This window comes from Larimichthys crocea, chromosome V, assembly GCF_000972845.2.
Source record: "Larimichthys crocea isolate SSNF chromosome V, L_crocea_2.0, whole genome shotgun sequence".
In the NCBI taxonomy this organism is placed as follows: Eukaryota; Metazoa; Chordata; class Actinopteri; family Sciaenidae; genus Larimichthys; species Larimichthys crocea.
The window spans coordinates 39062-63859 of NC_040015.1; the positions used below are offsets into that span (position 1 = coordinate 39062).

At 40.2% G+C, this 24798-nt stretch overlaps 1 protein-coding gene across 2 annotated transcripts in view; it reads left to right on the forward strand.

Moving 5' to 3' along the window:
* LOC104930359 (gephyrin) overlaps positions 1-17162 on the forward strand; it is a 25025-nt gene extending 7863 nt beyond the window's left edge. Inside the window, exons 7-24 of one of the 2 annotated variants that reach the window (XM_010745130.3) lie at positions 2133-2426; positions 4302-4403; positions 5121-5258; positions 5521-5563; positions 5726-5863; positions 6229-6321; positions 6586-6641; positions 7960-8079; positions 8163-8221; positions 8333-8486; positions 8995-9116; positions 9984-10071; positions 10185-10258; positions 10837-10901; positions 15512-15615; positions 16006-16102; positions 16667-16805; positions 16922-17162. In XM_010745130.3, coding sequence (XP_010743432.2) covers positions 2133-2426; positions 4302-4403; positions 5121-5258; positions 5521-5563; positions 5726-5863; positions 6229-6321; positions 6586-6641; positions 7960-8079; positions 8163-8221; positions 8333-8486; positions 8995-9116; positions 9984-10071; positions 10185-10258; positions 10837-10901; positions 15512-15615; positions 16006-16102; positions 16667-16800 — 1881 coding nt within the window. In that variant the 3' untranslated portion in view covers positions 16801-16805; positions 16922-17162. The remainder of the gene's footprint in view (positions 1-2132; positions 2427-4301; positions 4404-5120; positions 5259-5520; positions 5564-5725; positions 5864-6228; positions 6322-6585; positions 6642-7959; positions 8080-8162; positions 8222-8332; positions 8487-8994; positions 9117-9983; positions 10072-10184; positions 10259-10836; positions 10902-15511; positions 15616-16005; positions 16103-16666; positions 16806-16921) is intronic. The other variant, XM_010745131.3, reaches the window with a different exon arrangement.
* The last annotated feature ends 7636 nt before the right edge of the window (positions 17163-24798 follow it).

The window sequence follows — 24798 nt, forward strand, 5'->3', positions numbered from 1 at the left end:
GCACTATCTACAAGTGGACATGAGACAGCTACCCCTTTAAGAATTGTCATACCACTTATTGTTGCACTAATGCTTTCTTATTGCACTATACTTTGATTGTTCCCTTCTCTTTAAGTCGCTTTGGATAAAAGCACCAGCCAAATGACTAAATGTAAATCAGCATCATCAAAATTGAAAAACATTACCTATTACCGATCGATGCAGTGATTGCATGACTTGATGACACAGAGTTTCAGAGCTTCATAACGTCAGAACATTTTGTTATATAGCCTGATGCAAATTTTTTTTAACTTCAATTGTTTTTGACTAGTGGGACATCTAGGGCCGGCCCTAGGATCTTGGTGGCCCTAAGCAAGACTTTGTGTGTGGCCCCAAAACACTCACAGGGCAACCACCAAATCACATGCATTGATTCCGTTACTGCTCGTAACGGAATGACACTTGAATTAACAACAAACAAACTTTATTTTAGAACAATGTATCGGTATATTAAAATATATACTGTAGCACATTTTGAGAAGCTAAGACAACTGAAAGTATTCTAAATAATAAAAAATAACTAACTTGCATGTAACAAAGTAACAACAATGACAAATAAACACCAATAAAAACATATTTTGAAAAATAGCAATGATCAATAAGAGTGAGAAATATTCAAAATAATAAATAATAAAGATGATGCCCCTTCAGCAGCAGTCATGTCACTCAATGAGGTAGATGGTGTAGCAGAGGTCTGTCCAAAGTATTTCAATAATGCCCCAGAAAAGATAATACATTAAATTATTATTATTTTTACTTATAGGCTGGAAGATATTACATAGGTATGTCATATGTATCTTCCATATGTATTTATTAACCACACAACAAATGCAATTTTCTCAGTGAAACATACAAATTAGCTGATTGTCCAAATATGTCCAAATGAGATGTATGTTTGTATGAGATACAAAAATACAATTTAACATAGCTTGGAAAGCAAATGGATAGCTTGAAACTATTTGGGCCAATTTGGACATTTTAATATGTTCTGTATTAAAATAATATATCAAAACACAAATTTAATGTTGCAATAAAACATTAGCAGCTAGTTAACAAGTAAAACTAGACTCCTACTCATGTTATTGCTTGGCCTCTGGTATTGTTGCTTCAACACATAGAAAAATGAAAACCATTGATGTGATGTGTGAATGAGTATACCAACAAGGCAAAAGAAACTAACATTTACATCATACACAGATGTTAAATACTGTTATAGTTCATCTTTTCTCATATCAAGTGTAGTGAGGGCTAAATAATACATAACAGAGTGCTTCTGCATCCTAAAATAAAATGGATTGATTGACTATATAATATCACAAAGGATTTGTGCTTATTTGAAACATACTGTTTTTGAACTGCTTGCAAGTCTGTTCATAGTCCATTCTTCATTAAAAGCTGTTTTCACATTTCTCTGACATGACATGCAGCCAGAGAGCCCGACTAGCTTACCAGCTAGTTTATTATTAAGTTCAATAACCCCCTGGCCCCTGCTGTGTTGCGACGTGTTGGATACAACGTGAAAGTGCTCTCATTATGCTCTCATGCTGTTTTTAGAATAACAGCAATGCTGCGTGGCAGATTATTTAATCTGATTGAAATGAAATGAATCAAACAGTCACATTATAACATACCTTTATCTTGTGATCGTCTTTCCGTCTCGATTTTTCTTTTTTTCGTCCTTCCACACCACTCCTAAACTTTCTTTTAGGAACATTGTAGTGTTGTTAATTTCCAACACGATACCCACAATGTCGCGGTTGCCGACCCTGCGGCTGCGTTATCACCATGGTTACGCACGGAGGAGGGAGCGGTCACAAACTAACTTTACTGGTTTATTTTTCACCCCTGTACTAATACGTCTGTTTAAATTGATTGTAAATTTAATTGTTACCGTTATTGTAGTATATGTTGAAATAAAGAGAGGGTAAAAAAATCCAGTAACACTGATCGTGTGGCCCCCTCTAGTGGTTGTGGCCCTAAACAAAAGCATAGACTGTTTATGCCAGCGCCCGGCCCTGGGGACAGCAGTGTTCATATGGACTGGTTCTGAGGTTGCTGTTTGAAAGAGCTCTTACATGTGCGTTGTTCTCCAGGAGTGTTTCCAGTTCATCCTGCCTGCTCTGCCCCATGCCATCGACCTGCTGCGTGAAGCCACGGTCGGGGTTAAAGCCACGCACGCTGCCCTGGAACAGCTGCCCTCCCCTTCCCCTCTGCTGGCTAACACGCACACCAACACACACTCCAACACGCACACCATGGAGCGCGGCACCCAGTGCGAGGAAGAGGAGGACGAGGAGGAGGACAGGAGGAGATCTCGACACGTGCACAACCACCACCATCACCAGCACGGCTCCTCCCACATCACCGCAGCCGCTATCGCTGCCAAGGTAACCAGTCGACAGGACACATCACGAGCAGTGTGGCTGCTGCTGCTGGAAGCTTGATAGATGAAACTTTAATGATCCCTGTGGGGAAATTAGGTCATTGCAGCAGCCGCAGCAGCAGCAGTAGGCTGGTGTACTATAGAAAACTGCTGCTCAAATCATATAGGCTGCTGCAAGACTCCACACAAAAACACATGTCAGTAGTAAAAAGATAAATCGACAGCAGTTGATGAACTTATAAGGCCAAATACAAGACACTGAGACCTCCATTAACATCTGGTATTAACATCTGGATGTGGACGTCTTATCTGAAAAAGGAAAAACGTGTCAATACGTGCAGAACACAATCTGTAATACATTCAGCACATTTGTACACGGAGTGCTTCCCAAAGATATAACTTCAGATTGACTCCTCCTCTGAGCAGGTATAAGTTATTCCTCATTAGCGCGACAGTTATATGTGAGAGACTAACGGCAAAAAGGAACATTTCATCAATATTTACCTCAGGAGTACACGGCCTGTTACCTTTATCCATTCACATTCAGGACCACACTGCCTGTAGCTGTACACTACAACCTTTACTGTGATTAGACAAGGACACGATTAAGATTTTATGCAGCGTTCACTTCAGGATTACCACCTTCATCCCAACTGTTGAGGTGTTTACCTCTGTGGAATCTTGTACACTAAGATGGAAGTGACTTTTAATGATAATGTGTATCAATAAAAGTCAATCGTCTGTTTAATTTTAATTGTTGTTAATTGTCCACATCACGCACACATACACACACAATCAATCATAGAGAGACAGATTTACTTTTCAGACCATCTTGGCGACTTTATTACTAACAAGCGACTTGTGACAAATTTACCAATCATTCATACCATCATCCAAAAGTCAAGAAATATATTCAACTGTGTTATAATGTGATTCATTCAAAGTGTGTGAGTGAGTGTGTATCATTATCAGAAACATGCAGTTTGCAGTGATGTATTTATTGCTGAAACAATTAAGAAATAAACTCAAATTAGCAGGAATTCAATGGCGCACCAAAGTCAGTCAATAAAGTGACGAGTTATTAAACAACATTTATTATGTAGAATGGAAAAAAATTCAAATCTGACGATGGACGTTAAGTCTGGGACATTTGAAAGTAGAATTTACGACACTGTAGTTGCAGGACATTAAAGAAAAAAGTTCATATCGACAACAGAAGCAATTGACAATCATTTTATAAGTGAGGTAATCACACAGCTCGTTCACACATAATGAAATAAGATAGACTTTCATGATCTCACAGTGAGGAGATGCACTTGTGACTGCAGCTCGTATACACAAGGTAGCGCTTCTTCTTACATGAGTGTAGAGTAGTCTGGGAGTAGTAGTCTGTTGCTGGAGACGACTTCCCTGGATGTTCACCAGTGTGGTCTGAGGTGTCGATGACCATGTCCTTTGTTTTGCTGGTGTTGATGTGAAGGTGGTCAAAGCTGCATGAGCGGACCAAATCTGTAATGACCCCCCTGTACTCTGCTCATTTCCTTATTCTTTCTGTCACAAGTTATATATGTTTCTTCTTTCTTTTTTTCTTTTTTTTTTTACAATTGGTGAAACTTAACTTATGACCTAGGTACAACGCAGCAGCAAGTGTTGACTTCACGGCCAAGCTTATGATCAAGTCTACTTTCAGCTGGTTCAGTAGGCTGCATGCGTGAACGTTCAGATGTCAACATAGGTGTGGATGTCACAAACTTTTTGTCACTTCATTCGTTAACCAGATTGAAGCACTCCATCTCATTCACCTACCTGTCCATGTCTGTCGGTGTGTGTGTGTGTGTGTGTGTGTGTGTGTGTTTGTGTGTGTGTGCCTGCCCATCAGACGAGTCATGCTGTGGTCATGGCTAAGGGAGGTCCCTACCTGCCCGGAAACACACCCGCCCCTCCCACTCATTTCACTTGTTCCTGTACCCATGACCAGCAGGTGAGACCACTCATTCACACATACCCCTTCTCTCCTGTCATAAGTCAGTTCATCATGTCTGTCAGTCACACACTGCCGGGCCTTTTTTTTACCATAAAACAACAGATTTTAAATGCTGCTCGTGTCATTTTAATAGCTGCAGAGGTTCTGTTTGGTCCCACACAGATGTTCAGTGTATGTCAGCAGAGTATATGTAATTCCAGTTCACATGAAGTCCTTTGTTTAAATCTGTTTGTCTTCTTTTTCTTTTGAATAATGAAGGCTACAGTTAAATCTATTAATGAAAACTTTTTTGGTGCCACTGAAAGAAAATCACACTGAATTCAGAGAAAATTCTTTAGTCAGGGATTTATTTGAGTGAAACACTGACTTATGAATCACAGAAAGTCATTGACTGTGTACTAAGGAAAGTCAGCAGTGGAAAGACATCATACACATCACTATCCCTCCACAACTACTGTGGCAACATCAGTTAAATTAAGCCAGCAAGTCATTTTCAGTGTACACTGTTAAAGGCATGTATACCCATTACCCCATTGTGCTTGATTTTGGGGTCTATGGTCTTGTCATTCACCATGAAAGTTGAATTTTATTATTTAAGTTATACGATGAACTAATAAGAGCTTTAGTGGACAGTGAAATGAAGAGAAAGTAAAGAAAATTGTACTTAATACTAGTATTAAGTGTGCGTGTGTGTGTGCGTGTGCGTGTGCGTAGATCCCGGACTCGATCATTTCTCGAGGCGTTCAGGTGCTTCCTCGGGATTCAGCCTCTTTAAGCTCCACCCCTTCTGAGTCACCACGGGCAACACAGGCGACCTCCCGCCTATCCACCGCCTCATGCCCGACACCCAAGGTACACACAAACTTTCATACATGTGTACACACACACACACACACACACACACACACACAGAAATGACTGAGCAAATAAAAAAAATGTTGTTTATAGTTTCTTATATGTTTTGTATGTGAAGCTGTCTCAACAGCACCAAAAATAAATGAATAATTAAATAAAAAGAAAAAATCAATACAATATAAAATAATTATATTGTAATAATTCAGTACATTTGCATCAAACAATGACCAAATATAAAATATCGTCCGTTTCTCTGCAGGTTCAGTCACGATGTGGCAGTAATGAGAACATTCTGCGAGCCAGTAAGTTGTGTGTGCATCACTGTGAAAATTTAGAAACTTTATGGTGTTGTGTATATAGTAGCATATTCACTGTTTACCCACTCCTATTCTCTTTAAATTGTGTGTGTGTGTGTGTGTGCCACTCCTATTCTCTTTAAATTGTGTGTGTGTGTGTGTGTGTAGGTCACAGTGCAGTGGACATCAGTAAAGTGGCACGTCGTCATCGGATGTCTCCATTCCCGTTGACGTCCATGGACAAAGCCTTCATCACTGTTCTAGAGATGACACCCATTCTGGGAATTGAAGTCATTAACTACAGAGGTGAGTCTTCAGAAGTGTGTGTGTGTGTGTGTGTGTGTGTATGTCTGTGTGTTTGTGTGCTGTAGGAATGTGCGTCTATCTTCTGTTTGACTTGTCTAGAACTATTGTAGGTAGACAGGGAAGAATATAAACATCAGCAGTTTATGGGTACATTCACACAGGATCTGGTGCTGCAGCAACAATGCATGTTTTTCCATTCATTTGAGTGGGCTAGTGTATTTTGGCTGCAGTGGTGCAGGCCACAGGGGTGTGCCTGCGCATGGTGGGAATTGTTGGGTCTCTGTAATTAATATGTGCAAAAGTACAGTGTAGCTCTGCTCTACATGGGAAGTGTCATGAGATAAATTGTGTTATGATTTCTTTAGACGGGTTGGGTCGAGTGCTCGCTCAGGACATCTATGCCAAAGACAACCTTCCTCCATTCCCTGCCTCCGTCAAAGATGGCTACGCTGTACGGGGTAAGACCACTAATACTGTGTCACTGCACACACAACATGTGTCAGGTACACATTACATTGGGGACACGGATGCAAACCAGGATCCAGCGGCATTCATCTGTACATTTAAGTTCATTTATCTGTTGGCATTTAACAAATTAGAGAGCAAATTCTTCGCCTGGTATGTAGACTGTCCTCTTGGCTGCCACATGAATCTTAAAAATCAATAGTCATGGCCTAATTTCCATAATTAACTTGATTAACATCATTATCATTGACCTGTAGCTGCTGATGGCCCTGGAGATCGCTTCATCATGGGAGAATCACAGGCTGGACAACAGGTCAGCTCTAATACATCAACACTACAGTAATGTCAGAGCTGTGTCTAGCACCATACTTATATGTATATGTAACTATTGGCACTAATACTAACAGTTCATTTAGTCCTGCAACTACATCAAGCACTGTGAGTAACACTGAATCAATACCTTCAGTATCAGTACTGCTATTAATACATGCTGTGTTTTACAGTTTGTGTCTGTGCAGATTTGTGGCATAATGTTTTGCCATGAACATTAGAAAATGAGACAATGATGCACGGGATTAATGAGCCTTGATAATCCAACCAGAGTGGATTGTGCAAAAGTGTGTGTAGTTACTTTGGAGCACATCTGTGTCATTTGTACATCGTTTAATGAGGGTTAAATTGAATTAAAAAAAAATATAAATGATATCGGAGCTTACATTCATATACAGATCAAAGCCAGTCAACACTGTACATGCATTTAGGTATATTTCTAAAAGTTCAGCATCACTTATATTGGCCAGGCATGTGTACACATACAAGGAATCTGGCTGGTTTCACATTGCTGTCAATGTACAGACGCAGATATAGACAAATACAGCTACAAACAAGGAGCTTGACAGAAAACTTGAACAATGCATGTCCAAATGTTTTTGAGGAGGATGGGAAAAAAATAACTTTTCTTTTTCTCACAAACTAGTTCACAAAATAAACGTAAAACTCTGTAATGAGACACATTAAGCACCAGAAACAAAAATCAGTGAACCGTTATTTAATATTAAATGACTGTTGAATGAATGTTCTAATGATGTGCAGGAGGTTCGAGCCTCGACTCTCCTGTTTATGTCCACCTCAGCTTATCAATAGCAAAGCTGTTTCCACAGAGCACATTGTCCCAATCAAAGCTATTTTACTATTTTATATTGAAATCAGTGTGATCCAGGGTCCACGATCATCTGACACTGACATCAGTCTGACTCAGTTCAGAGAGATCACAGAGCTTTGTCGTCTACATACATGATGGAAAAAAACATCTTTTGATTGGTCAATAATGCAGAAAAAGAATGAGACTCATATGAAGGCAAACACGAATATTCAAAACTGAAACATCTTATTATATCACCACCTATTCAGTCATCTGCGTGCCAATGAATGTTTCTGCATTTTCTTTTTAAAGGATGATTTAGCTTTGATCAGCCGTATATTCTAGTTTATTGTAGCTCTGTAAATTACTTCTTTCTTCAAAAAAGTAGGTTTACAATATGATCCTTACTGTAAAATCTAGTGTTATGATTGTGCGCATTATTACAGTACAGTAATACAGTACTTGGCTCTACTATGACTTTCATGTACAGCCCACCCACACAGTGATGCCAGGTCAGGTGATGAGGGTGACGACCGGGGCTCCGATTCCTTGTGGAGCCGACGCTGTGGTCCAAGTGGAAGATACAGAGCTTCTGCGGGAGTCTGAGGATGTAAGGACGTCCCCTTGACAATGTCTAATGGGTTCAATGATGACATTACTTCACTGCTTCATTGACAGTGTGCTTTATTTCAGGGCACAGAGGAGCTGGAGGTCAGGATTATGGTCCAGGCCCGACCTGGACAGGACATCAGGTAAAAGCCAAACAACCACGATATTATTAAGAGGCGAAGTGGAAACTATCAAAGCTGCGTTAGAAAGCCACTGGCTAATTATGATTGTAACGTGTTTGTGCATCTGCACAGGCCGATAGGTCATGACATCCGGCGAGGCGAGTGTGTGTTGGCTAAAGGAACACATATGGGCCCGTCAGAGATCGGCCTGCTCGCTACTGTGGGAGTGACTGAGGTCAGCGTGCACAAGTTCCCCGTGGTGGCTGTCATGTCTACTGGAAATGAGGTACATACACATGAAGACAAAATGCTCACATACTTTTGATCTGCAGTTAGACTTTTGATGAAGAAAACCTGTATTTAAGGTCAATCTTCACAACACTGATCTATAAAAAGACGAAATCCCATCAGCCCAACACACAAATCTGATATTAGAGACGTTTTCAGTACAGAGAGCACACATGGGTACTATCTCCACCAAAACCTTAAAGAACTTCAGTTTGTCTCTGCTTATATCCTTCAATCCTCTCGACATATGAGGAGATATCAATGTGTCTGTTCAGACACATGTTATTTACATGTGTGTTATTAGGGGCAGCACACATCTTCAGTGTCCTTCAAAACTACTTGATCTCCCACACAAAGTTTGTTAAGTCTTACCTTTAGATTACTAACGATGACACGATAGACAGCTATAATTTCTTCATATGTAATATACAGCTCCTCATAGTTAATGTTCCCACAGCTTTCTACTCTGTCAAGACAACAGTTTAATTCCTTCATTTTTGTTGTAGCTGTTGAATCCAGAGGATGACCTCCACCCCGGGAAAATCAGAGACTCCAACCGCTCCACCCTGCTGTCCACCATCCAGGAGCATGGATATCCCACCATCAACCTGGGCATCGTTGGCGACAAGTAAGCTCATGTTTAGTTTGGTCACATAGACTGCCTTTTAGCCAAGGAGTGCTTTTCCTTTCCCTGTTAAAGGCACTGGGAAATGTAGGAAAGGTCTAGCTGAATCAGACAGATATAGATAAGACAAATTCAGAAACATTTTTTGCAAAATAACTAATAAGAATAGAATTCTCCAGCCCTTTGATATCGAACTGAATAAGAACGAGGACCTGTGAGAGCTGAGTAAAAAAAGTACGTCCAACTTCAACTATAATTACAATAAAATTATAACTAATAGTAGTACTAATGATAATATTCGTATCTGTAGCAGATCCACGAGAACCTGCAAGGTGAGAAATCAGAAAAACTAATAGGCTAAGTTAGTAACATGAGTTTATGTGACATGAATGTGCACAGATGGAGAGGGAGCATCATGGAAAACCCCCTGGCAAAAAATCCTCCTGGCAGTCTAGTTTCAATATTCCTGCATAGAAGTAACAAATGTGTGGACTAGTTTCCCGCATCTGTTTGAGACCTTTAGTTCCTAGTATGGGTCAAGCTCCTTCACTTCCCATAATGCCACTTGAATTTGTCTTTTTTTGTCAGAAAAGACTCCGTGCCTTGTAAACACAAACATCTCTAGTTTGTAACACAAGCCTCATGTCTATAAGTTAGTATGATATAATTATGATTAATATATTTATATGTTGTATGTATATGTTTACAAGCCTAGTCCAACATATCTCTGATGACGTCATTGTGACATCACCAGGATTATTCTTATCAGGCTTGTCAAAGCTCCTGCACAGCCACAGAAGACAGCTGTTTCAGAGCAGCACTTCCCACTAGCGGTAAACTGAGTTTGACATGTCATGCTCGTGTTTGCAGCCCGGATGACTTGCTGTCTGCTCTCCATGAGGGGATCAGTCGTGCCGATGTCATCATCACATCAGGAGGCGTGTCCATGGGAGAGAAGGTAACGTCTCACCTGTGACCCATCTCCTCAAACTAACTGAAGAATTTACTGAATATATTTGTGTCACAGTTTGACAGTGTTGTTGTTCTCTATCTGTCTGTGTGTCTCATTAGGACTACCTGAAGCAGGTGCTGGATATCGACCTTCATGCTCAGATCCACTTTGGACGAGTCTTTATGAAGCCAGGGTGAGATGGAGGGTTGGAGAGGGAAGATGAGGATTTGACTGGATCTCAACAAAATCCAGTCAAATCTCCAATTTCTACTACAGTTGTCACTATGTTTAATACTACCACTACTTAGGTGTTAATACTACTCCTACTTCTACTACTACTGCTGCCATTGTTCTACTGCTATACTTACTGTTGCTTCTTCTTGTTTCCAACTTTATTTGAAGGTGTTTTCAGTAAATATTCATTTACATACAAGCACACATACCCCACCCTCCCCGAACACAAGAAATGAAATACTAAAAACATGTGGAAGCAATTGGACGGTTTGTTGTTAGCATGACTCACTTTTCGGACACCTAGTTCAAAGGTATGTCTACATACACATCTAAACATGATATGGGGGTGTGAGGTATGTCTATTTGTGCTGAACAAAACTTGCTGCTCCTCCTTCTATTATTACTACTGAGGTTATGCACACTATTCCTTCTACTTCTACTAATATTATGGCTGCTGCTGCTACATTTATTTTTACGGTTACTAATATCATTACTTCTCCAACAACTGATGTTGATAATGTGTTTCCTGTTCCTCAGTCTTCCTACTACCTTTGCCACAGTTGACAGTGACGGAGCACGGAAACTCATCTTTGCTTTGCCAGGTATTACATGTATGCATGAGCTAACTGGGTGTGTGCTGTTTGGATGCAAGTTATCTTCGTGTTGTCCAATCTCTGACACCCCCAGTTTGGCCTGCAACAGTCTGTTTAATGTTTCTTTACCTCAACACCCACTAAGATTCTTTATCTGAAGGCACGTCCCGTCTGCCCCACCGTCTCATTAGAAGATGCAGTTTTTCTTTTGTTATGGAGGTAGTGTTGTTCAAAAAACAATTATGTTATCTTAGTCAGGCACGATCTCTTTCATAAAACATACTCCAGATCCAGATCAGGTATTTGCCCAGTGGTACCCAGGCTAAGCCAAATTTGCGTATAAGAAGAGTACTTTTTTTAGTTTACTGACTAAATGAACACTTGTTGGAGCTATTTTCTGTTCATAATTATTTAACAATTTAGATAATTTATTTAGCTAATGTGACATTCAAGTTATGGTTTATTATTTATTTATTATCAGAATAGTTAGTTTGGATTTATAAATTCATTCATCACCGTCTTATTAACTGAACAGACAGACAGTTTTGATGCATGTGAGATAGACGGGGATTGACTTTGGCCTCATGTTACAAGTTAAAAAATGTTGTTCGTTTTGGATTGTTTTTTAGCATGTGAGTCAGAAGCGAAGTCCTGTAACCTGGCTCCGTGGTTTAACTAGATAAAGCTTTTAGACAAAACACAGCAACACTTGCAGATGTTGACTCGGATAAGACTCATTCGTGGTACAAATATTCTCACAACAGGGTGGCAACTAGAGCCGCCCTTGAGTCGATGTAGTCTGTAAATGGTTTATAACGGATCACTCCTACCTCAGCCATCATTTTATTTTCTGCCTCTGACCCCGTACCCACATGTAGCATTAGCTCCTGTCTTGTGTGTCTGTACTCTTGGCTGTCCTTGTCATTGGTCTGTATGGTTATTGATGTCTGGGCTAATGGGTTATCGGTCAGTCAGTGGCTTTCACATCCGATACAAAGAAGGTTCCTCTTATTTTATTCAGGCCTGGCCTCACTTTGCTTTTTAAAGACAGTTCTTCCCATTTTTTGCCTTGGACCCTGTATCTCAACTAATCCTGTCAGTCTCTTAATGTCATACAGCTCAACTAACATCAGATATAATCTCATTAAATATATAATGACTTAAAGCTCAAGTGTGTCAGATTCATAAGCTGTGTTTACAGAATATAATAGAAATATAATATTTATATCTCAGTTTTTAGTTTATAATCACCTGAGAGTCCACCATGTTTCTACAGTAGCCCAGAACCGGCTCTAGATTGGGCCTTTGGCATTTTTCATGCATTTCGCTGCCACTGTAATTTTTTCCTTTACGCTACGACGGAAAGGGTGAGGCGATAGGGTTGCAATAAGCAACTACATCACTGGATGTCACTGAATCCTCCACACTGCACCTTTAAAGGGCATACATCAGTATAGCTTTGCATTGTGTAGTGGTGTTTGACATCCGTAGCACACACCATCGATTACATTTGATCAAGTTGCTGCCTTCTGGAACGTTGCTGGTGCTGGGAAATGTCACATCAGTTTAATCTGACTTGTTGAGATGCAACTTTTAAGTGGGCTTGCTGAGAAAACAATCAGAGTGACTGTTTTGGCGTCTTACATTGTCACTGTGTTTCTGTTTAGTTCTGTAGCGGAGCTTTTCAAGGTTGAATAACATAACACTGTTCCCATTTTTATCTTTAACCTCACCTTATGAATGTGGGATAAACCTTTGGACCTTTTTTTTACCTTCTGTAATGCTCAGTGCAGCTTGGTTTGTGGCCTTGGTTGCCTTCAGGTTCTCCTCTCTCAAACACCATTCAGTCTTCATTTGATCTGCTGGTTTACATGTTTAAACTCACTGCCAACGTTCTGTGGGTTGTGAGCTTATTTACAAATCACACACTAAAGCTGCAGTGAGCCCGAGATAAGATAGACTTTGATGATTCCACACTGCAGAAATTCACTTGTCACAGCAGCTCGTATACACAAGGTTGAATAAATTACTCATAAATAAGAAATATATAGAAAAAAGGCATGCTGGTGTTAAAGAGTCTGACAGCTGTGGGAATGAAGGACCTGTGGTAGAGCTCCTTCTTACATGGTGGGAGTAGCAGTCTGTTGCTGAAGGAGCTGTTTAAGGCCTTCACAATCTCATGCAAGGGGGTGCGAGTTGTTCATGATGGATGTCAGCCGGACCAGTTTGTTGAGTCTCTTTCTGTCCCTCTCCGAGCTTCTCCCTCCACAGCAGACCACTGCATAGAATATAGCCGGTTAAAGTTTTTTACACTCCAAAGGACCTCAGTCTCCTCAGTAAGTGGAGACGACTTTGACCCTTCTTGTACAGGACATCTGTGTTGTCCTACCAGTTTCTCGTTGAGGTGAACACCCAGGTATTTGTATGCTCCCACCATTTCCATATCCAATCTCTGGATGTTCCCTGGTGTGGTCTAAGCCGTCACCACCTTCTTCATCCTTCCGGCATCACTCCAAGTATCTTTATTGCCTCCATCAGCTGTGTGCTACAGCCTTCTGCTGCTGCACCTGAAACTGTTGACCATGTTTAATTGAGGAGCTAATCCGTGGGCCACACTACATTAATGCACTTGTCCTTTTTTACCAAACAGAGACTTCACCTCATAGTTTGAAAAACTGGCATTGTTTTTGTTAGGACCAACTGATACAGTGGAGAAGACAGGGTTCAGGTTAGAAATGGGCATAACTGTCCTCTGAAGAGCTGCTAACAATTTAGTGTTAAATGCAGCGTTGTCTTTAAATTTGTCAAAAGATATTGAATATCTGCATAAATTATAGGCTTAAAAAGACCCTACAGAGTCTCAGAGTCTCTCTGAGTAAAGCACAGCAGTCCTTTACTGTTGTGCTGTTTAAAACTGTGGCAGTGCCCCCGTTGTTCTCAGTGCTAGATGTCAGGAATGTTGTCATGGTAATGCTACAGTATAGTGTGTCCCGTGTCCTTAGTCTGAACTCTTGAGTGATTTGGAGTGTGTTGGTCTTTGCTCCAGTCTAGCTCTTGTGCTTGTATTGCTATTGTTATTAAAGGAAACTTCAACTTCAGAGAGACTGGGCCCTCCCTGCTGGAGGTCGTAGCCCCGGGTGAGACCGAGGCCAGACAACCACTAACCCCTGCACCTAGAGGAAGTAGGTCCTGAAGCCGAACCCACAAATGACTTCTGACAGATCCCCTTTCATCCTGATTGGAGGAAAGATGTCCTGATTTCTTCTAAACATTGTAACACCAACACCAAAAAAAGAAAAGGTTGGGATGCTGTGTAAAAGCAGGAGGACACAACGTACATAGTATCCAACATTAATTTGAAATGTGGACCACTTTCTGTCAGTCCAGCTGGGATGAAGTTGGCAGCATTTCTGGATGTTGTTGAAATCTGTCTTTCTCTTTGCATGGTAGAGTCTTAACTTAATTTGAACATGGGGGCTTAAGGAGACTGACTCACTTCTGTAGCCAGCTTCAAGTGGACGTTTGAGGAACTGCATTTTTTGGTACTTCCTGTGTTGGAGGTTGCGGCTTGGTCAAATCGTAAAACTATTAAAAATGTAAACTATTTATTTGAGCTGTACTTGTGTTTCATTTGCAGAAAGTATTAGCATGGAATGGGAACACTCATGTAAAGTACAAGTACTTCAAATGTTTTCTTAAGTACAGTACTTAAGTAAATGTGCTTCAAGGCAAGATGTGGTCGAAATGAAGCAGACCATGACCAGCACCTTGTGTTTGGTGTGTCAGTGCAAGCTCAGCCACACTAGAGTTTTAGTGGTACTTTGTGTTCCTGTGTAGAAAGATACTGTCATAATCACGTATGTGGTGCTGCTGCGGGAAACTTTTGCTGAAAGTTTAATTGGTTGTGATTATGTCAGCATTAAGGGAACTTTTGTTGTATAATTGAAAACAGTCCAGTTTGGCACTAACGCTGTTACATGAATGTACCTCTGGTTCACTGAACTGCAGATTCTTTTGGCGCTGCATTTCGTGTGTGGGTCTGGTCAAGGTCGAAAGATGGAATCACCATAAATGTTATTATGTCTGCTGTTGGCAGAAGCTCTCAGCCTCTTCTTCACCAGACATTGACATACATTTGATATCCACTGAGATCTGATTTCTGTTGCCTCTTTTTAATGTGTTGCACACATGACTTTGCTTTGATCGTACAAACCTTGACCTGTCTCAGTACTTTGATAAGTACGTTACCGTCCTGTTTAGCAAAATTATTCAAGTCTCTCCACAGTCTTGTTGGACATAGCATGCTCCAGACAGTTTTGCTGACAGTTTTGTTGTGTTGGTACAAGGTCTCGTCTGTTACATGAAGATAAATGTAGAGTAAGCGTGTTTGGCTCACACTGGTGTAAAGAGATCAGCAGCTGACATGTACAGAGTAACATGTTTAATGCAAATGGAGACAGTACAATCATAGACTAGATACTGTACAGTGAACACTGTGTGTATGCAGTATTATAGATTACATCAGTCATATACTATTTATTTAATTTAATTGTGTAGTGGTTTTCCTCCATACTCTGTACACCACTACCCAAGTGACTCAGTGCTGTGTTGTTTTCCAGGTAACCCAGTGTCTGCAGTGGTGACATGTAACCTGTTTGTGATTCCTGCTCTGAGGAAGATGCAAGGCATTCTGGATCCTAGACCTACAATTATTAAAGCTAGGGTAAAACACGAACACTAATATTCACCAAATCTCTCAAGTGTATTGGAAAATTTAGTCGAGTTATTGGTTTCATTTGAATCATGAAGTTTTACATCCAATCATAATAACGATGTTAAAAAATAAATTAGGCAATGCATAGGCTGATCCTGTGGTCTCGACTGGTCCTGATTCTGAGATGAGACGTTCATGCAGTGGTCTTGAGACCAAGATGGATCTTGAGTACTACAACACTGCTAATTTAGACAACAATTTAAAATGTTTCGTTGATATATGTTGCTTTAATTTAGTGTACAATAAATGGTATTGATGTTTTCATTTAAATATAAAAAATAAATATCTAAAATATTTAATATGTTGGTAACATATTAAATATATGCATTTGTATTTCAGCTTTCCTGCGATGTGAAGCTGGATCCCAGACCTGAGTACCACCGCTGTATTCTCACCTGGCATCACCAGGAGCCACTGCCCTGGGCACAAAGCACAGGTAAACACATACAAACAAACCAGTGTTAGAGCCATTTGTGTTGCACTACCACAGTTCACCACACCCACCATAGAAAAAGAAATGAAAATGTATCATGAGATGTCTGTCTATCAGCCTTTTATTTTACCAAGCTCTCAGCAACGACTGAAAGTCAGTCTCAGATTTACTCGTCTGGCGGCTTCTTGCTCGCTCACTCTCTCCTTTTCCATTCTTAGCTTCCTCCATCAACATCCCCTTCAGTCTCTTTTTTATTAGCTATGTCTATAGAGGCTGCTGAACCAGGTTACATTACATGCTCATCTAGCTCCGGTTCTGGCACAACACCGGCTCTTTACGCCCCGTCAATATTCCCCTGCACCCCGGGCCTGAAAAACCTCCTCTTCTTCCCGGTGGTCCAAACTGCTTTCTCCATTAAAATATGATCCAGTTTCAACAAAATCAGTCAAATAGTTGGTGGTGTGTGACTTAGTCCCATAAAGTGTTACATACACACACACACACACACACACACACACACACACACACACACATAAACACATAAACACTCCGTTGCTCTTTCTCCAGGCAACCAGGTATCCAGCAGGCTAATGTCAATGCGTAGCGCCAACGGTCTGCTGATGTTGCCTCCTAAAACGGAGCAGTATGTGGAGCTGCATAAGGGAGAGGTTGTGGATGTCATGGTCATCGGACGGCTATGATGCAGGTGCGTTACATTCTCATCTCTTTGATTCAGGTACACAAGACACCGCTACATAATAATTTAACAGCTGGGGGGGTGAAAACACACCAAACTGTAACACCAAACCATTTCCTCCTCAGACTTCAATGTCACTCGCTACCGATTACCATGGCAGTGCCAGGACTTCCTGTCTGGACAGGAAACGGGCGGGGGCAGGAAGTGATGCATGTCTACCTGGTCGCCATTAGCTGTGATGTCATATGCAACAGCCAATCGGAGCCAGCGGAGGCTGAATTCTCATTGGTCTGCTCTGGGGAGATCACTGTATTTCAATGGAGAAAAAAAATGTGAAAAAAAAGAATAAAATATGAGATTTATTCTGTAATATTATTATTATTATTATTATTATCCGGCTGATAATGATTATTAATATTCTTAATTAATATTCTATTTATTATTATTATCATGGTTCTGATTGAATATTATCATCTTAGTAGTAATCATGCCCTCTTCTCTCCTGTTCATTTGCTTTGTGCGTTCATTTTTCCCTGGTAGATATAGAGATATAGAGACCTGCCCCTCATTCCTCGCCTCCTCGTGACCCTTCCTTCCCCTTTTCTCTCCCCCTTCTTTCTCTCTTCTTCTTCTTCTTCTTTTCTGCTCTGGCATCCTCTCTCCAGATATAGAAACTCCCCTCCGTGCAGTATTACTACATCTCCTCGTTGAACACACTGACCCTAACATCAGTATTGACAGAAAAAATAAACACCTTTTTAAAGACATATTTTGATTGAAGTTGCTGATATAGTTTGTGCCAGTACAGTAAATATGAGGTTTTTTTTGCCAAAAAAAAAAGAGGAAAAAAAAAATACAAATATATTTGTTATATAACACTTTCAGACCATACCAAGACACTAAAACTCATCATGACTCTCAATGAAAGCCATGAAACTTCTTAAAGTGGCTCAGTTTTAAGGCAGAGCGAGCCAGGATTCATTGAGGTGCCATACTGTAATGATTCCTCTGCTCAGACGTTGCATATAAACATAATTGTTATAATAAAATACAGCACGACTTCCGTGATCTGCAGTCAAGGAGGGACTCTCTTCATCCCTGCTCCCTGCATCCAAGTGGTGTTACACAAGTTTATAGTTTATACCATAAAACTACAGTATGACATTTAAATACTTTATGAAATGTGGTATTTATGGCAACTATTGGAGGATAATTCTTTTAATATTCAAAATTTTTCTCATCGACAAATCCCATAAAATGACTGAAAGCAACAACTGTCATTGAAAGACTCAGATAGTAGGACATTTGTTGGGGACTATTTTCAGCCGCGGATTTATACACATTTGGTGCTCTAGTGAGTATTTCCAACAGTGTGGTTCATTGATGTATAATTTTGAGATGACAGTGGCGCTCTCTGGCACAGAGGAAGAAAATATATCAGACCTATGGTGAAACCCCACCAGGCACGTCACATCGCAGCCGCAATGCTGTTTTGGTCAGTTCTCTGGATTTCATTTCAGGAGCGTTCTGCCCACCAGAATTTGTTAACTTGCTCAGTTTTGGTCATTTTGGTCACTTGGTTTATGTGCTCCTACCCTAAATACTTCAATAGTTTCTCTTTTTTTTTACGATTGGAAGTTTGCACAGTGTATTTTATTTTGAAAATCGACCAGATTCTCTGTGCCTGCCGTTTATGTGTCTGACCTTTGGCCAGCTCCAGCTTCTCTGTGCAGATTGAAACTGCAACACTTCCGGTGGGGCTTGAACATTGACTAGAACGGCAGCGATGAATTCTGGCGGATCAGGCCTGGTGGAATTTGGCCTTTAGGTTGCACATGTTAGTAGATATTCATTGTTGGTTTTTGGTCCTGTCGTGGGATTTGTTGATCTTCAGTAAAATGTAGAATATTATCAGCCTCATCCTTTAAATAGCCAAAGAATAATAACTATAATGGACAGCTAGTCTCAAAGGCTGAAAATCATGCGCCTCCCATCTTTTATTTTCTCTTTTCCCAACCAATGAATATGACTGAAAGAGTTGCTTGAGTGAGTTGTGACATAACAGTTTAACCAACTCAGAGAAGACTCCGACATCACTTGAAAGCAGGGTGTCGCGTTCAGGTGCTTGTAAACTTACACAACCAGTGTATTTATATCATGACATGATTACCACGATTAAGGTGCTTGTTAAAAGTCAACACAGTTCAAGGCTGTAAAAACAAACGACATCATTTGACTGCTTTTCTCTCAGTGTACTGTACGTAGTTTCGAGCGACAGTGACAAATATAGAAAACCTTGTTTGATATGTAGCCCACCATAAAAGCTTAGTTTACTGTTAGCTTTAACAAGTTAGGCCTGTTGGCTGCTGTATCCTGCTGATTAAACACTCAAATTGTTTACCAATTAACAAGGACCATTCAAATGCATTATATGCAGTCTGTGAGTCCCATGCATTCACCAATGCACCATACCTTAACTCGTCTAGTTCCTCTGATTCTTCCTATCAGTGTGATCAGTGCCAAACAAACCCACATGGTCAAAGGTCTAGTGCTGCATTCAGGTTACATTGGAATAACCGGTACAAAGCTCTGGTACTTATTTAGAATTAATGGCACATAAAGACACCACAATGACGTCATTTATGTTTTGTTTTTATAGATGTCGTTTGCTGATGATGATTTTTAACCCCCAGAGATGTGAAGCATTATAACGGTCACAGATTGTTTCTCTGTGACCTGAATGCAGCACTGAGCTTTGACCTCTTTCCTGATAGGCTGATGCAGTCTTCCTCCACCCCTCCTGTCGTCCCTCCCTCTCCTCTTCATCCCCCCCCCCCCCCCCCCAACACCTTCTCCACACTTGCATGCCCATAAAGTGGGGGGGCGTGTTTTTCTCTTTGGGCAGGTTTTATGAAACCAGGTGTGAAAACCAGGGTGCAGCACCTGGGTGGGACTTCTGATCTGATTTAAAACTCAGTTTTTCAGCAGGTTTTGATGCCATTATTGATGCTTAAGAAGAGTTTTCAAAATTCCAAGCTCTGGTACGGATGCCATCTAACCATTTCTTCAAGAGGGGTTTAATCGGGGACACCTGGACTTGGTTTTAGATCTGTAAATACGTCTCCCCACCAGTCAGTCAGAACTTATGAGGCCTCTTAGATGAGAGGTAAAACATCTTCACAGGTCTACAACCAAGTCTGGCTGTCCCAGATTTAACCCATCTTGAAGACAGATGACTGAGAACCTCCACAGACTATTTTCTCATTTATTCGTCTCTATCTCAGATTTCAGAAACTTCCCAGTTACCTCAAACGCACCATATATCTATCAGTGGCTTGTGCTGAGTTCATGTCATGTAAGACAAAGTGGAAGAACAGGGTGACATTTCTTGCAGCAGTTTAAAGATGTTGGGCGGCCCACATCCAAATTTGGTTAAAGAAAAGTAAATATAAAAACACACACCACATTTATGTTGTTCGGCAGCTCATATTTACGATAAACCCATTATGACATGAACACAGCATCGGAGCACATCCTGGCACCTGCCCAAGGAGGACCAATCAAACCCAGATAGATTCATTTGAGTAAGAAGAAGCAGGTTATTGTTAAACTGCCTTTGTACTGAGTGATTCGTAACACTGGACTGAACTCAGTGTCACACTGCACACACTATAAACTATGACCAGCACTTGTAATGAAGCAATGACACAGCATTCTACTACTACTGTATAAATATAATGAAGAGGATGTTTTTTTCTGTAATGATATTATTGAAACTGAAGATGAATTAATAAAAAATAATCCTGATTATTCTGTACTTCTGTTTTGGAAAGTTTTCTTTTTATTATTATATAATATTATTATTATTATTATTATTATTATTATTATTATTATTATTATATATCTGAAATATATTTTTTTTCTTAATTAAGATTCTCTTTTTCATGGGAATCCTGGTCAAGACAAGTCAATTAAAACAGGTACAAATTAAAACAGACACTATTACAACACTTATCAATCTAAAACAAATAAATAAACGTACAGTACATGCTATAAATTCAACAATATCAGTTTAAGCAACAACACACCCACGACTCCTCTTTGGGTCTTTCGAAGTGGATTTAAAAACATTCAAAGAAATCAGATCTTTGAGTTTTATAACTTCCTGTAATCCAGTCTGAGTATCCAAACCCCCGCTTCACAAGTTCTGTACGAACGTTTGGTACAAACAACATGTAAAAGTCCCTTGAACGCAACAAGCACTGTCCATCACAGTTCTGAGAAATATAAGAACATAGATTGGGAGGAAGCAACCCAAGAATAATCTTGTACATAAAAATACCAGTGGGTGTGCCTGCAGGTTGCCAAACCAGACCATCCTACCCAAACATAAAGCTCAGAGTGGTGAGTCAGGGCTTCACAGTTAGTGATGACGTCAAGAAAAGCATGGTAAGCTGTGTCAATCATATGCAATGCCTGAGCAGGGACGCACATTTCCAAAAAAATACTAAAAATGTTGCAGCAACAAGTCAGTGAAAGAAAACTTTCTGAAATAGAAACTTAATTTAGGCCTCAGTTTTTTTTTTTACCAAACACTGAAAGTTAAAACTTAGAGGTCAGGGAGTCCTCGATAACCTTTTCAATAACTTTTCCTTTGTCTGATACCCTTAGGAGGTCATTTGTAACTTTGACTAATGCGGTCTCTGTGCTATGATGCATTCTAAATCCTGACTGAAAATCCTCAAATAAACTGTTCTTATTGAGAAAGTCACACAGCTGATTAGCTACGACTTTCTCAAGTAGAAAGGGAAGGTTTGATATCGGTCTGTAATTGGCTAAAACCTCTGGATCTAAAGTGGGCTTTTTTAAAAGGAGGTTTAATTACAGCTACTTTAAAGGACTGTTGTACATATCCCGATAATAAAGACAGATTAATCATATCCAATAAAGAAGGGCTAACTAGAGGTAAAACATCCTTGAGCAGCCTGGTTGGTATGGGGTCTAAGACAGGTTGATGGCTTATATAAAGAAATTATTAGTTTATTGAAGTTATTTGATGAAGGTTCAATGGGAGAAAAACAGTCTAAATACAAATCAGGTTTTACAGCTGTTTCCAAACTTGCTGTATCAGAATGCAGATCAGTGCCTGTTGAGGGCAAGAGGTGATGGACTTTGTCTCTAATAGTTATAATTTTATCATTAAAGGAGCTCATAAAGTCATTACTACTTAGACCTAAAGGAATAGATGGTTCAGTAGAGCTGTGATTCTCTGTTAGCCTGGCTACAGCGCTGAAGAGAAACCTGGGGTTGTTCTTATTCTCCTCTATTAATGAAGAGTAATAGGCTGTTCTGGCATTACAGAGAGCCTTCCTGTATGTTTTAAGATTATCTGCCAGACTGACCGAGATTCTTCCAGTTTAGTAAATGAAATTATAATTGATGAATTGTAATGAATTATAATTTTGTTTAGTTTTAAGATTCATGAATAGACGAGTCAAATATGGCTTCAACTCCACCACCTCGACCAGTACTTCGAGGAATATGAGTATTACAATGACTCGGAGGAGTGGATTCATTTAAGCTAACGTATTCATCCTCCTGCAGCCCGGTTTCAGTGAGACAAAACAAATCAATATCATAATTAGATATTAATTCATTGACTAAGACAGCTTTAGATGACAAAGACCTGATATTCAGGAGTCCACATTTAAATCTCTTATTTTGGACTGTTGGAGATGTTGATTTAATTTTTATTAAGTTTTTATGATGAACTCCTCTTCTGTTTGTTTTATCTTTAAATAATGTAGGTGGACGGGGGACAGACACAGTCTCTATACTAAAGGACTGGGTGGGCAACTGCTCTAATGGAGGCGCAGAGAAGCGTGTAAGACTGCAGCTCTGCTTCCTGGTCTCAACTCTGGGTTGTCGACATGGTTTTGGTCAGGTAATAAACTTGGCCATATTTCTAGATATGAGAGCTGCTCCATCCAAAATGGGATGGATGCCGTCTCTCCCAATCAGACCAGGTTTTCCCCAGAAAGGTGTCCAATTGTCTATGAAGCCCACATCGTTTGCTGGACACCAACTCAACAGCCAGCGGTGAAATGCTGACATGCCGCTACACATGTCATCACTGGTCACATTGGGGAGGGGACCAGAGAAATCTACAGAGTCCGACATCATTTTGGCGTATTCACACACCGATGAAACATTAATTTTAGTGACCTCTGATTGGCATAACCGGGTGTCATTACCGAGATGTAGATAACAATCTTACTGTATCTACGTTTATCTTTAGCCAGCAGTTTCAAAAAAGATTCGATGTCGCCCGCTCTGGCCCCTGGGATGCATTTAACTTATGGCCCCCGGTGTTGCAAACTTCATGTTTCGTAAAATCGACCTGCCAATGACCAGAGTTGGCCTCTCAGCGGGTGTGTCACTGAGTGGGGAATATCTGTTAGAAACGTGGAGCGGTTGGTGGTGTACCGTGGGTTTCAGTTTAGGGCTATGCCTCCTTTGGACAGTCACCCAGCCTCCCGGCTGCTCAGGAACTGCTGGGGGACGGCTAACTGAAGCTACCTGTGGCGGTACCGCACCGGCTACAGGGGACTGGCTAACTATAGGTGGTGCAGTACCGTGCCTCTAAATCACTGAGCCTCGCCTCCAAAGCTACAAATAAACTACGTTTATTACAAGTACCGTTATCGCTAAAGGAGGACGAGGAGTAACTAAACATGTGGCACACCGGGAAGGAGAGGTGGAGAAGAGAGAGCAAAGAGCAGCCATTGCTATAGCTAGGCTAGTTAGTGTGAACAGACTGGTAAAACGATCGGATTGTGGTTACTAAAGATAAGAGACCTGTTTGTGCACAAATAGAACAAGTCTAAGGATAGTGTAGAGATATGTAGGTAATCGCTGATGTGAAAAATATACGAAAATCTGTTTAGGTGAGCAGAGAGCACCGTGACAGTAACACCGATAACCTGAAGTGCCAGAGACAAGAAGGAACAATAAACCTAAATAATTAAGTCATTGTGCTAGTTTAATATATTAAGGTCTGTGAAGCTAGAAAAAATGTTTCAGATCTATTTATTATGAATTGAATTAATACAGGGACGTGGTATACAACTTTTCTAGCTACAAATGTACTTTTTATTCCATCTTACAAACTCAGTTTAAAAAAGACAGCTTCTTATTGAGTAATAAGGATTTTACTATACTTTACCAGATAAATGTTTCATAATCAAAAATAAAATATGCCAAACCCTGCAGGATGAACATGTTTTACTATCGTAGGAATTTGTCTTAACCAGATATGACCGAATATGAGAATTTGTTTTGATATTTTAAACAACTTGCATTTTTTGTGTCATCTTACAAAGTCAAATACAGTACAGTACTGACTGGGCCTACATCTGTGTTATTTCCCTTTTTCTAAACATTCAATACACAATGACCTTTAAGTTTTACTTCTGCAGAGATGAAAACAAATATCAGGTACAGTTTTTGATGGATTTATATGTCACTCAGTATTTCATGTTGGCTCAACCTTCGATCCAATCCTAGTATGGACACAGGACCCAGTACATTAGACATATAAATATCAGTATTTAAAGGACATTTTTGTTTGTTAAAAACTCTTTGAAAAAACCTTTTTTCACATCACAATATCCGGTGTAGACCACTGACAGTATAAAGAATGGACAATGAATGTGTGACGTCCCCACAGGCTTCTGAAGAGAAACCACTATGTTTGTAGTCTTGTCTCTTCTAAAAATCAACAGACGTGGATCATCAGCGGACCTGAGGCGGGCTGAATGACAACCAAACCATCTGTAACAGCACCCACCTGTCAGTCAAAGCGTCCACACTGTTAATTCTGCATAAATTTAAGTCTTAATATAATGTGAACAGGTGAGTTGTATATAAATTCACCCTCAGTACAGTTGTCATGAACGGGGAATTGGCTATAGAGACCAAAACTGTTTTTTGTACCAGGCTG